At 45.7% G+C, this 12,898-nt stretch overlaps 1 protein-coding gene across 3 annotated transcripts in view; it reads left to right on the top strand.

Annotated features, from left to right (window-relative positions):
• AKAP12 (A-kinase anchoring protein 12) overlaps positions 1-12,898 on the top strand; it is a 110,925-nt gene that overhangs the window by 88,170 nt on the left and 9,857 nt on the right. The window contains exon 1 of one of the 3 annotated variants that reach the window (XM_085023804.1): positions 9,115-9,350. The exons of the other annotated variants lie outside the window; for them this stretch is intronic. Coding sequence (XP_084879930.1) covers positions 9,326-9,350 — 25 coding nt within the window. The 5' untranslated portion in view covers positions 9,115-9,325. Of the gene's footprint in view, positions 1-9,114; positions 9,351-12,898 lie in introns of those variants that run through there. 3 annotated transcript variants of the gene reach the window in all.

The raw sequence follows: 12,898 nt of genomic DNA, 5'->3' as shown, positions 1-12,898 counted from the left end.
CAGTTGGAAGAGCTGTCGGCTGTTTAAGGCAACGTTAAGTAATGAGATCGATTGCTTTCTCAGTTTTATTTTTATTACAATGTTGATATGAAGAATGAAGCAAAATGTGGTACATTTTCCTGGTGAAAAGAAAGTGTGCAGAAAATATTTTTTTTTTAACTTTTTAAAGTATACTGGATGTACAGTGTTGAGTCAACTTCTGCTGTACAGCAGAGTGATCCAGCCATACATCCATAAACCTTCTTTTTCTCATATTATCTTCAGAAATCTTACACTCAGAAACTTAATAGCAAGTAAACATTTCGCAATGGAAGAGGTAAATATGAAAAAGGAGTTTCCACGGTCAATTTTTTTCCCCTCCACAAGTGATTCTGATCAGGAAGATTTATAATCAATAGTCTTTAAAGAGTTGGTCAGAATCTTGAAAAGCAATAAAGGCTTTTAACATTGGCGTTAAAGATTAATTGAGTATCCAAGGTTTCTTGTGCCTCGGGATTGCCTGTTTAAATAATGTAGGAGGGGAGTTCCCTGGTGGCACAGTGGCTAAGGACCTGGTGTCATCCGTGCTGCAGCTTAGGTCACGGCTGTGGCAAGAGTTCGATCCCTGGCCCTGAACCTTCGACAGCATGGCCTAAACAGACAAATGAATAAATAAATAGTAGAGGGGAAAGTTGCTCCTGGCTGCTTTGGCAGGACCGCCTTATGTGAGGAGTGTGTTTCAGTTTCCCAATTCATAGGCAGGGAATGGGATTGACGACATTTTTGTAGACCTCCTCAAGGAAGGATTTTCCTTTCTTAAAGCAGGGGAAAGCTGTCACTTAATAGTGGCCATCACTCTCCCCTCCCCAGAGCCCGTGCAGCCACCACCCCCTGCAACGAATACAGCAGACCTTCCCGTGTGATGGATTCTATTCACATGACATATTGTCGCCTTTCCTGAAGTCTTTCCCTCACGTCCCGTTAGCAGTAACTCCATCTTCCAACTAGAAAGTAAGTCATTGGACGCCGTGATGATGAAAGAGGTGTCCCCTTCCCCACAGTGTGCCAGCACCAACGACACAAAAACCTTTTTGAATTAGGAAAATACCTTCCCTTTTTCCCCCCTAACTCATACGTATTATTAAGACTAAATGCAGAGTAACGTGAGGAATGGGCAACAGTATTCTTTGTCTCCCAAGTACACGGGGACAGAAGAATCCTCCAACATTCACGCAAGTTCTAGATTATTGGCAGCGCACTTACGCATCTCATTGTACAAGATGGAAAAAAATACCCACCCCCAAGGCTGCAGACTGGTTGTCAGGGGACATGTGCGACGTGAAATGGACACCCTCACAGCTCTGGCCCAGGTACTGCCACATGCTGAATGCCCACTCTGAGTGGTTGGTATCATTATTCTCCACAATCATCCTGCCAAAAGTGATGGTTTAACCTCCTTTTGATCAGGAAAACGCCATTGCTCTCGGTGTTTTCACAACTGCAGGGTGGCTCGTAAAGGATCTCTTTCTCACACGGAAGATGCTGATGTTGGGTCTGTGGGGCCCACGTGTGTGCTAGGATGTTCAGGTCAAGGCCGGGGCCGATGCTGCCCCTCACCTCGGGCTCCTGTACAGGGTTTTGCTTCTCTGGGTTTTAGCCCCAGTTACACATCTCTCTTTGGAGGTGTCCTGGGTGATGAGCCTTGGAACAAGGAGCGTGGGTTGGGTGTGTAGCATATAACGGATGGATTTAGAATGTGGAGAATTCCTGGAAAAATTCCAGGACAGTTCTGCAAATCGTGGGGGAAAGTTAACCAGTTCCAGATGTCACAGCAAGCCGTCCTGATGTGTGTGGGGATTGGAGAGCCCTGGTTATACTACGCTGAAAAAAAATCAGTGTCATAGCTGTTTGCAACATTGTACTGTTTCTCTGGCAGACCCAGCTACGTTTGGATAAAAACATTAACATTTTGTAATCTATCATATTCCTTAAAAGTTTTCTTTTTTCTTTTAAACCTCTAAAGGAAAAGAAAACAAATCATGCTATTATCGTGTAATCTCGAAGTATTTGGAAGAGTGAGAAAAGAAAGCCGATCTTGCAGCTTTTGGACCCACAAGTGGTTGTTGAGTTTTGTGGAGCTTGCGGGCAGGCTGTCTGCATGGGGAGCAGGATCCAGGACAGGACCTTGAACCTTTTGGGATCATGGATCCTTGGAGAGTGGGGAGGTGGGGGACTGTATTTTCACAAGGAAAATGTATATTCGCCCATACACATGACAGATCTCTTATGATTGATATTATAAATTGGGATTAACTGGACATTTATCTGCAGATAACATAGTTTAGTAGATAACTTCTACGTGGAAAAAGCTTTGACAGGTCTCTGCCAAAGTAGGATTTCTATCCATGAAATGTCCAAGTTTTGGTTCTTTTGACATCACGAAAGATATAACTATTCATTTGTTCTCGCATGTATTTGATTTCATTAATATTCTGTAGTGTTTTTTTTGTTTTGTTTTGTTTTGTTTTAGCCTGGAAAGGGCTTGTTAAGCTGTTTAATATATTCAGCAACTCAGATTATTCCTGTTAAAGATAAAAGTTTTCCTGTAATATCGTAACTGAGGATAGTTTGCTTTTAAAAATGAAATTACAGTGACAGAAAGTATGTACTGCCAGCTGTTGCTTTTCTTCTCTGTTTCACTCTCCATACTTTTTCTTTACGGAGACTTTTCATTTGTCTTAAAAAAAAAAAAAACCATAAAGACCAATAAAATGCTTACTCAGGGCCTTTGCTGTGAGGAGACAACTTCAGAAGCTGCACTGTCACTTCATCCTTTATCCTTCCTGCATCTCTGAAGCTACACGTTCACCCTTAAAGACCTTCCTTCTAGAGCACGTGCAGAAAAATTAAGGGCGTGAAAGCACTTTCCATGTCATCTTTAAATCTTTTTTTTTAATTTTCCAAGTAATGTTTCCAACAGATAGACCCTCTCTCCCAAAAGCAAATGATTAGAATATTCTCCCAGAAAGAGGGAAGAGAGGAGTTCCCGACCTGGCTCAGTGGAAACGAATCTGACTAGCATCCACGAAGACGCAGGTTCGATCCCTGGCCTCACTCAGTGGGTTAAGGATCCAGCATTACCGTGAGCTGTGGTGTAGGTCGAAGATGCGCCTCGGATCTGATGTTGCTGTGGCTCTGGTGTAGGCCAGTGGCTACAGCTTCAATTCAGGCCCTAGCCTGGGAACCTCCATATGCTGAGGGTGCAGCCCTAAAGGGACAAAAAAAAGGGGGGGGGGAGAAATATTTGGTTTCTATGCTGAGGTTTATTTTTACTTATTTATTTATGCTTTTTTTTTTTTTTTTTTTTTTTTTTTTTAAGGGCTGTACCCGAGGCATATGGAAGTTCCTAGGGTAGGGGTCCATTCAGAGCTATAGCTGCCAGACTACACCACAGCCACAGCAATGCGGGATCCATCCGCGTCTGCCACCTACACCACAGCTCATGGCAACGCTGGAATCTTAACTCACAGAGGAAGCCCAGGGATGGAACCCGCATCCTCATGGATGATAGATTCGTTTGCGCTGTGCCACAGTGGTAACTCCAATGCTGAAATTTATTTATGAAGCAAGGCTTGCATGATGTTGCTTCCAGTCCTGGTTGTGAGTAGAAAACATGTTGACACAAAGCAAGGACCAGGTAAGACCGGGTTTGGGGAGCTGCTGATGGGTATGAGGACCGTTGTGTTGTAGTCTTTTCTCGCCCTTTGAAGTGTCCGTGGGGTGGGGAGAGGACCAGCGACAAGCAGGACTGCATCAGGATGAACGTATCTGCCGGTCCTGCCTCCTAGAGCCTTTCCCAGCCGACACCGTGACCGACTCCCTTTCCCAGCCTTTTGGCCAACTTTGATGCCTGGTGAGAGTGTGGAGTTTCTAGCTGAACAATTTTCTAGCCTCAGTGACTGTGAGTACCACGCTTGGACTTTACGTATGAGAGATTTGGGGGATGAACAGCAGCCTTCTGCAAAATGGCTGGATAATTCAGAGCCTCGCATGAGTGACCATCATACACTGTGTCAGAAAGGCCCACCCTAAAACCAGTTATTTTGTGGAAGGACTTTCTGGGAAGCAAGAAAGTGTATCTCCCAATCAGTGATGCTTAAATGAGAAAGCTTTTTGACGTGCCTCTTCCCATCGCTTGGGAAGGCATGTGCAAATTCCCGGGCCAGGGATCGAACCCAAGCCATGGCAGTGACAATACCAATTCCTTAATCTGCTGAGCCACTGGGGAACTCCTCCTCTTCCAATCTAATTGGACAAATCGGAGGCAGAAAATAATTCCAGAAGGAACTGATGTGTCAGACTCGAGCAGAGGAGGTTCTGAAGTCATGTAAAAGTGAAAGTCTTAGCGACCTGCTGGTAATTGTGGGTTGTGACTGGATTGTGTCCTGCCAAGTCCAAACAGGCAAACACTGGACTGTCTTTCTGGGAAGGCCTCTCCACCATTGTCATCTGCCTCCTGGCACCAGCTGCCATGGTCCCTCTTCTCTGCCACCCCTTGTCTTTTGGCTGTTCTTCTATGCATTTAACAGCCACCTTCTTTGCTCACCAAGCCAAGATCTTTCAACTCCCTCGGAACCTGCATACAGACAGCACACAGAAGCACCTTTGAAAAGCGCTCTGCTAACCGGTAACTGGAACATGCGTGGGAAGGATCCTGGTCTGAGCTGAGAGGTTCTGCCTTCAGCCAGAACCTGGGAAACACGGGGGTGATTTTGCTGTGCTGTGTACAGTTGGGATGGGACAGCAGGGCGGGTGAGAAAGGGAGTCCCATCCAGAAAGAAGGGCTTGACCACATTTGACTTTAGCTTGGTCCAAAATGGGGCAAAAAGATCTAATTTTTATATGGGGCGCAAACAAAAAGAGAACAGATAGGAAGCTATCTCAAAATGCCCATTTTCCTCTTGAACCGTTTATGTTGGGAGTCAGAGAGGTAAAAACAGGTGCCACATGGCATTCGACCTCATGGATTTTGAAAGAGCATCTCAACTTTACATATTAATGGGTTTCTGCAGCATCTTGTGCTCTGGAAGGTCTAGGAAAGTCTGGAGGCTTCCAGTTCTGGAGAGCTGAAGGCTGCTCAATACTGCCCTCTTCTGATCAAAAACTCCTCCCCAGATTTGGACAATGATTTTATACACGTGCATGTGAGCATGAAAAATTGGACCCGGAGTTCTCTAGCAGTTAAGGATCCTGCATTTTCACCTCTGTGGCTTGAGTCAGTGCTGTGGCAAGGCTTTGATTCCTGGCCTGGTAACTTCTTCATACCACAGGCACCACCAAAACAGGGAAAATTTTGGACCAACAATAGTAGTCTAAAAACAAGGTGACAGAAAACTAAATTATGCAGCCACTATGTCATAGTTTTTGTTTTGTTTGTTTTAGGACCACACCAGTGGCACATGGAGGTTCCCAGGCTAGGGTTCAAATCGGAGCTGCAGCCACCAGCCTACACCAAGGCAATGCTGGATCCTTAACCCACTGAGCAAGGCCAGGGATTGAACCTATGTCCTCATGGATACTAGGCAGGTTCGTTTCCTCTGAGCCACGATGGGAACTCCCACTTTCTCATAGTTTTGAATAGCAAATAATTTATCCAGAGGAAAGTACTCACAGGTATTAATAGCGATTATCTCTGGATATTGTCTTTACGGATGTTATTCCCAATTTTACGGTTTTCTTTGTCTTTTTTGGGGGGAGCGGGGCCTCACCCTCTGGCTGTGGAAGTTCCTGGACCAGGGATGGAACCCAAGCCTCAGCAATAACCCCAGCTGCTTCAGTGACAATGCTGGATCCTTCACCCGCTGCACCATAAGAGAACTCCTTCCGCATTTTTTTATCTTCTACGATTCATATAGATTCCTGTTGGAATTGGTAAAAAGCTATTAAAAATAAGTATTTCTGTTCTGAGGGAAACAATGAAGCAGAAAGAAAAGACATTAGGGAGTTCCTGTCGTGGCACAGTGGAAGCAATCCAACCAGGAACCATGAGGTTATAGGTTTGACCCCGGGCTTCACTCGGTGGGTTAAGGATCCAGTGTTGTCTTGACCTGTGGTGTAGGTTGCAGATGCAGCTCGATCTAGCTTTGCTGTGGCTGTGGTGTAGGCCGGCAGCTACAGCTCCGATTCCACCCCTAGCCTGGGAACCTCCATATGCTGCGGGTACAGCCCTACAAAGACAAAAAAAAACCTTTTTTTTATTGAAGATTAGTTGATGTACAATATCATGTAAATTGCAGGTATACTCAGGTGACCTTTTGAATCATTATCTGTGAGTGGGTGGGTAAGATATGTGTTCTTTCTTTTTTTAAAAAAAGCATGACTGTAACCGTGAAAAAACTACTTTTTACACTTAAGTAGAATTCAGATTGCTCTCCACAGCAGACATGTAGCAATTTTTCTAAGTGCGGGAGTTGACATGTCTACTTTTTCTTGTCATGAGTGGCATTTACAAATTATAAAAGATTATAATGATGTATGGAGAATAAGAATTTTAATGCTTTGAAAGTACGTGGAAGGAATTCCCATTGTGACTCAGGGGGTTAAGAACCCAACTAGTATCCATGAGGATGTGGGTTCAACCCCTGGACTCACTCAGTGGGTTAAGGGTATGGGATTGCCCTGAGCTGTGGTGTAGGTCACAGACTCAGCTCAGATCTGGCGTTACTGTGGCTGTGGGGTAGGCTAGCCCCTGCAGCTCCGATTAGACCCCTAGCCTGGGAACCTCCATATGCCATGGGTGCGGCCCTAAAGAGGAAAAAAAAAAAAAAAAGTGCCTGGAGTTTATTTTTCTTTTAAAAAGACTAACTTTGTGTTTACCATTAAAAAATACTTTCTTGGAGCAGTTTTAAGTTCAGAGAAAGAATGAGTGGAAAGTACAGAGAGTTTCTATACACTCCCTACCCCCCCACACGCACAGCCTCTCCCACTGTCCACATTCCACCCCAAGTCGTCCATCTGTTACCATCGATACACCTGCCTTGGCATCATTGCTACCCAAAGTCCATGGTTTCCGTTAGGCTTCACTTGTATTATTGCACATTCTGTGAGTTTGAACAAATGTATAATGATATGTATCTACCATCGGTGTTTCATGCAGAGTAGTTTCCTAAAAAAGAAAAATCTGTCCTACAACAAATCCTGTGCCCTGCCTCTTCTTCCCTTCCTCCTCCCCACTTCTGACAACACAGGCTTTTTTTTTTTTTTTTTTTTTTTGGCTTTTTGCTATTTCTTGGGCCGCTCCCGCGGCATATGGAGGTTCCCAGGCTAGGGGTCGAATCGGAGCTGTAGCCACTGGCCTACGCCAGAGCCACAGCAACTCGGGATCCGAGCCGCATCTGCAACCTACACCACAGCTCACGGCAACGCCGGATCGTTAACCCACTGAGCAAGGGCAGGGACCGAACCTGCAACCTCATGGTTCCTAGTCGGATTTGTTAACCACTGCACCACGACGGGAACTCCTTTTTTTTTTTTTTTTTTTTTTTTTTTTAATGGCCACACCTGCAGCACATGGAAGTTCCCAGGCTAGGGGTCAAATCGGAGCTGCACCTGAGACCTATCGGAGCTGCAACTTGCTGGAACAAACCCACATCCTCACAGACACTATGTTGGGTTCTTAACACACAATGGGAACCCCAACACGTCTTTTTTTTTTTTTTTTTCTTTTTTTCTTTTTAGGGCTGGACCCACGGCATATGGAAATTCCCAGCCTAGGGGTCAGTCGGAGCTACAGCTGCTGGCCACAGGCACAGCCACAGCAACACAGGATCCAAGTCTTGCCTGAGACCTACACCACAGCTCAGGCCAACGACAGATCCCCAGCCCACTGAGCAAAGCCAGGAATTGAACCCGTATCCTCATGGATACTAGTTGGATTTGTTTCCACTGAGCCACTGATCTTTTTTATTATCCCCACATTTTGCCTTTTCCAGAATACCATACAGTTGGAATCATACAGTATATACTACCTTCTCAGATCGGGTTCTTTCATTCAGTAATATGCATTTGGTGCTGAAGGATATTTTATTGCCTGTATGTACCATAGTCCATGTATCCACTCTCCTAATAAAGAACATCTTGGTTGCTTCCAAGTTTTTGCAGTTAGAACTAAAGCTGCTAGAAATGTCTCTGTGCAGGTTCTGTGTGGACATGTTTTCCACCCATACCCATGTGGGTATGAGTCAATACCAAGGATATTTGAGTCAATACCAAGGAGCATGATTGCTGGATCAAATGGTAAGAGAATATTCAGTTTTGCAAGAAACTGCCCCACTGTAGCTGTATCATTTTGTATTTCCCACATACAACCATTTTTTAATATCGATAGATAGATTGATTTAATGATTGACTGTCTTTTTAGGGCCACACCCACAGCATATGGAAGTTCCCAGACTAGGGGTTGAATCTGAGATGTAGCTGCCACCTACCCCATAGCCACAGCAACACAGGATCCGAGCCATGCCTGCGACCTGCACCACCGCTCACAGCAACGCCGGATCCTTAACCCACTGAGCAAGGCCAGGGATCGAACCTGCGCCCATGTGGATGCTATTCGGGTTCATTGCTGCTGAGCCACGAAGGGAACTCCCCCCGTATACAACCATTTTTGAAGTCAGTTTATTCCTCTGTAGACCGTTTGGAGGGACCAGGTGACCTCTGCCTTCCAGGTCTAAGGCTCTATGATTGGAAATGATAGCTTTGTAACGGGGACCTGCAGGAGGTCCCCAGTTCTTGTTCTAACACTCAGGAAATTAAAGCACTTGGAGCTAAACCAGCCCATTCACAGGTGCCTGCTGTGCCCTGGGCCACTATAAGGCAATTCCCCCAACGTGCGGCAGCTCCGGGGGCCTGGGATTGACCTTGGGCCACAGCAGCAATCCGAGTTCCTATCGTTAAGGCCGGATCCTTAACCATTGCCGCACAAGACAACTCCCAAGGTGGGTTTTAAATCAACGACTAGATGGAATGTTGTGGGGATAAGAGAGATGCAGTTCAGGAACGCGGTGGCAGTGAGGTTTGGCTGGTTTTTCGGCCTGGAGTGTGCTTCCTTCGCTTGGAAGAGGGACCCCTGGCGGTGATGCTCCTGGCATCAGAGCTTTTCCTGGCTCGCGGTCCAGGCGGCTGCGCCCTCTGTGACGCGTGCGGCGGCCCCTAGGGGGCGCCCTTGTCAGCAGCGCGGCTAGGGGGGCGGCCGCCAGTCTCCATCCCGCGATGGGGCAGCGGGGAGAGGAAGGCTGGGCCTCCCGGGCCTCTGTCGGGCTGCCCCTGCCAGCCGGCGGCGCGCGCCATGCCCTGGTGGAGTAACCTCTGCTGTGAGTAGCGCGCGCCCCCCAGCGGCCGTTCGCCCCGAGGCCCGGCGGGCGGAACCGCCTGGAGCGCCCCGACGTGTCCTCTAGAGGGGTGTGTGGGTTTCCGTCCTTCCTCCTTGCCCTTGCTTGGATCGGACTCGGGCACAGGAGCACGCTGGCTGCAGAGCCACCCTCTGGTTTGCTGAGGCTCCCCTGGGGCCCGTGCAGCATGGGCCCAGACCCTCCGGTCTCGGAGGGATCCTCTGCCCCCGCAAGGCTGCTTGTTGATTCTTGCCAGAAAGGGACCCACCTGGGAAGACGTTGTCTTGAAAGGGGGGTGGGATAGATTGTGTGGGGCGGGGTCACCTGGGAAGGTCTTTGCCCAGGGGGTCGGCGGGAGGCTAGGTTTTAGATGATGTAGGCCTCAGAAAACCACAAGGATTTAGCCAAGGTCAGAAAGTTACTCCCATTGGGGAGCCCGGGGGCAGGCGAGCAAACGGGGTGGGGACGGGGTCGGGTGGGGAGGGGGCGGGAATGCAGAACAGGATGAAGCGGCCCTTGCTACGCGGGCCCCATCACGAAAGCACGTAGTCAGGTGATGGGAAATCTGAGAAGTAGAATCTGGGCTTCCCTGCCTCCTGTTCCCAGCTGAGACGGGAGCCACAAGGTCGCACGTGGTTTGAGGCAAGTTACGTACCTCTACAGCCTAAGTGTGCAAAACTGGCTTATAAGTTAGAATGTCATTTTTAAATGGCCTTGACTGCCAGGCTAGATCGTTTAGAAGACTGTTCTTTAGGTGCTGGAGCCATTAGGGATGTTTGACAACTAGCTTCCTGATGGGGTCAGAGGGGTATTTTAGGAAGCAGGACCTCTCCATAAGGTTCTTAGAGGTCCGGCTGGTGCAGAAGGCAAGTGGAGATCAGGGCGGAGTGGGGTTTGTCCAGCCTTAGACACGAAGCACAGAGGTGCCACCCCGGCCAGCAGAGCCCTGCCCCCTCCGGAAGATTGTTGTGACAGTAGCAGCTCCGAAGGATTACGTAGGTCAGAAAGAGGCCGCAGACCATCTGACCGGTTTGGATTTAAAATGTTCCTGCGATCCTAAATTCTTGGTAATGGGTTCAGCCATAGAGCACTACAAAGCAGTCATCTGAGTATTGCTAAGCTGTAGCAGAACCATCAATGGCTATTTTGTTCTGCCAGTTGGCAGCTGCTCATCTTTGTTTCCTGAGTTTGGCCTGTAAACATTCCAGTCACCCCAGAGTTTTTAAAAAGTGTTTCACATCGAAGCACAGATTTTGGAGCATGGAGAGAAAATAGCGTGTATAACACCTGCTTTCTCCCACTATGTTAGCAAAATGTCTCTGCATTTTCTAGTGGTTTCTAGAGAAGTTAATTTATGGGTATTTTTACTTCAGGCTTGCTGGCAGGAAATTTAATTTATATATGTGTGCATTACTAGTAAAAGTTTAGTTGAATAGAGTTATTATTGGGGCTTGACTTTTTTCTCTAGTGTATTTCCAATGATATCATCTACCATTTTTTTAAAAAAGGTCACATCTATTGCCATGCATTAGAAGTGTTTATGGAAAGTTCTCTCATGAGTATGCCTTTATAACTGGGAAAACTTGTATGAAGTAGTTCGTAGAAATGCACTTTAAGAAGTGTTTAGATTTAACAATATAAGCTAGTTTAAAATAGGAACAAATGGAAACTTGTAGCATTTTCTTCTTATTTCAGGATTTATACATACTTTTAAGATACTTTAAAAAAAATAATGGGGAGAAAAAATAAAAAATAATGGGGAGAGAGTGTCCCCAAAAAACTCTAACTGGAATATCAGGGTTGAATATTCTGGACAAATCTAATCACATGTGTTTGGATTTTTCTTTCTCTTGGGATATTTGCCTCTGTTAATGTGGGTCATAACTTTTCCTTTATTGTTTAGAAAGTCTAAAGTTGGTCACAAATGTATATTTCAAAGTCTTTTTTTTTTTTTTTTTGGAGTTCCCATCGTGACATGATGGAAACGAATCCGACTAAGAACCATGAGGTTGAGGGTTCGATCCCTGGCCTCGCTCAGCAGATTAAGGAATCCGGCATTGCCGTGAGCTGTGCTGTAGGTCACAGACTTGGCTCAGATGATCTGGTATTGCTGTGGCCGGAAGCTGTAACTCTGATTTGACCCCTAGCCTGGGAACTTCCATATGCCACAGGTGCGGCTCTCAAAAACCAAAAAAAAAAAAAAAAAAAAAAAAAAGGAAAAAAAAGAAATGCCAAGTTATTTTTTTAATCACCTGGGGAGTTTTTCCCCCAAATTAATTTATTTATGAAAAAAAAGTTAAGATATGAAAAAGTTGAAAGAATTCCGTGGCGAATGTTATATATGTGTATTTATTCAGATTCTATAATTAACATTTTACCATATCGCGTGTCCCACCAACCACCCATCCATTCATGAGTGCATGCGTATTATGTCGTTTTTATGCACTTCAAAGTAAGTTACAGATATCAGTATGTTTCAGCCCTAAATACTTCAGCATGCACATATTAACCAGATTTGTTAAAGTGATTTTTTTTTTTTTTAATGGAAAAGGGAAAAGTACCCTGTAAGAAGGAGTACTTCGAAGTAATAGAATTGCTTTTTCTTCAGATCTCCTCTATCTAAAGTGTTCAGGTCAATTTTGTTTTTCTTTCCTTTTCCCTTTTTTTTTCTTTTTTTTTTTTTTTTTTTTTTTGGTGGCACCCATGGTACATGGAAGTTTCCAGGCCAGGGATTGAATCTGAGCCGCAGCTGTGACCCAGGTCAAAGCTTTGGCAATACCAGATCCTTAGCCTGCTGCACCACCATGGGAACTCAGTATTTTTATCTCTTTAAAATGCTATTGTAGATGTTGACCTCAGTTAGAAAAAAAGGAGAAGTGGCTGATTGCCAAAACTCTTACAGAGACAGCTATGGCACTGTCACCAGACCAAGGTCCTGCCCGCCACTGCAGCTCGTGGGTAGGGCCAGAACACCTCCTCCATATCCTTCCTGCCTCTCTGTAGCAGCGGAGGCCCAGATGATCACAGGTTTTACCTGCGAATATTAAAAAGCTGGTGATGTTAGACTAGAGAAAGCTGGAGAAAAAGGACTTTAGGCTAACTCAGAGCAAGATACAAGGCATGTTCAAACAAGGCTCTGCATGCAGGCTCTGGGCTTCCCTTGGGTCGTACTTTGGACAGTTTTTCAGTGAACTTTCCAGGCTTCAGTTTCAAAATGAAGCCCAGTGTACAATGGAAATTTGTAGTCACAGGTTTCTAATATTTCACATAAAGAATAAACTTATTTTCAGGTGGAAATAAGGTTATATAAACTGGAGGAACTTACGGATTTGGAGATACATATTGTTTCTGTATTTCCAAGTATTTCTCTCTTTTTTGTCCTTTTTTTTTTTTTTTTAGGGCCACACTCAAGGGATATGGAGGTTCCCAGGCTAGGGGTTGAATTGGAGCTGTAGCCGCCAGTCTACACCACAGCCACAGCGACAGCAACTGGGGATCTGAGCCATGTCTGCGACCTATACCACAGCTTA

This window comes from Sus scrofa, chromosome 1 (genome assembly GCF_054392235.1).
Source record: "Sus scrofa isolate SSC_HxYL_T2T_F1_AM1 chromosome 1, Sscrofa_HxYL_maternal_Yorkshire_Landrace_v2.0, whole genome shotgun sequence".
In the NCBI taxonomy this organism is placed as follows: domain Eukaryota; kingdom Metazoa; phylum Chordata; class Mammalia; order Artiodactyla; family Suidae; genus Sus; species Sus scrofa.
This window is presented reverse-complemented; position numbering and strand designations above follow the sequence as displayed.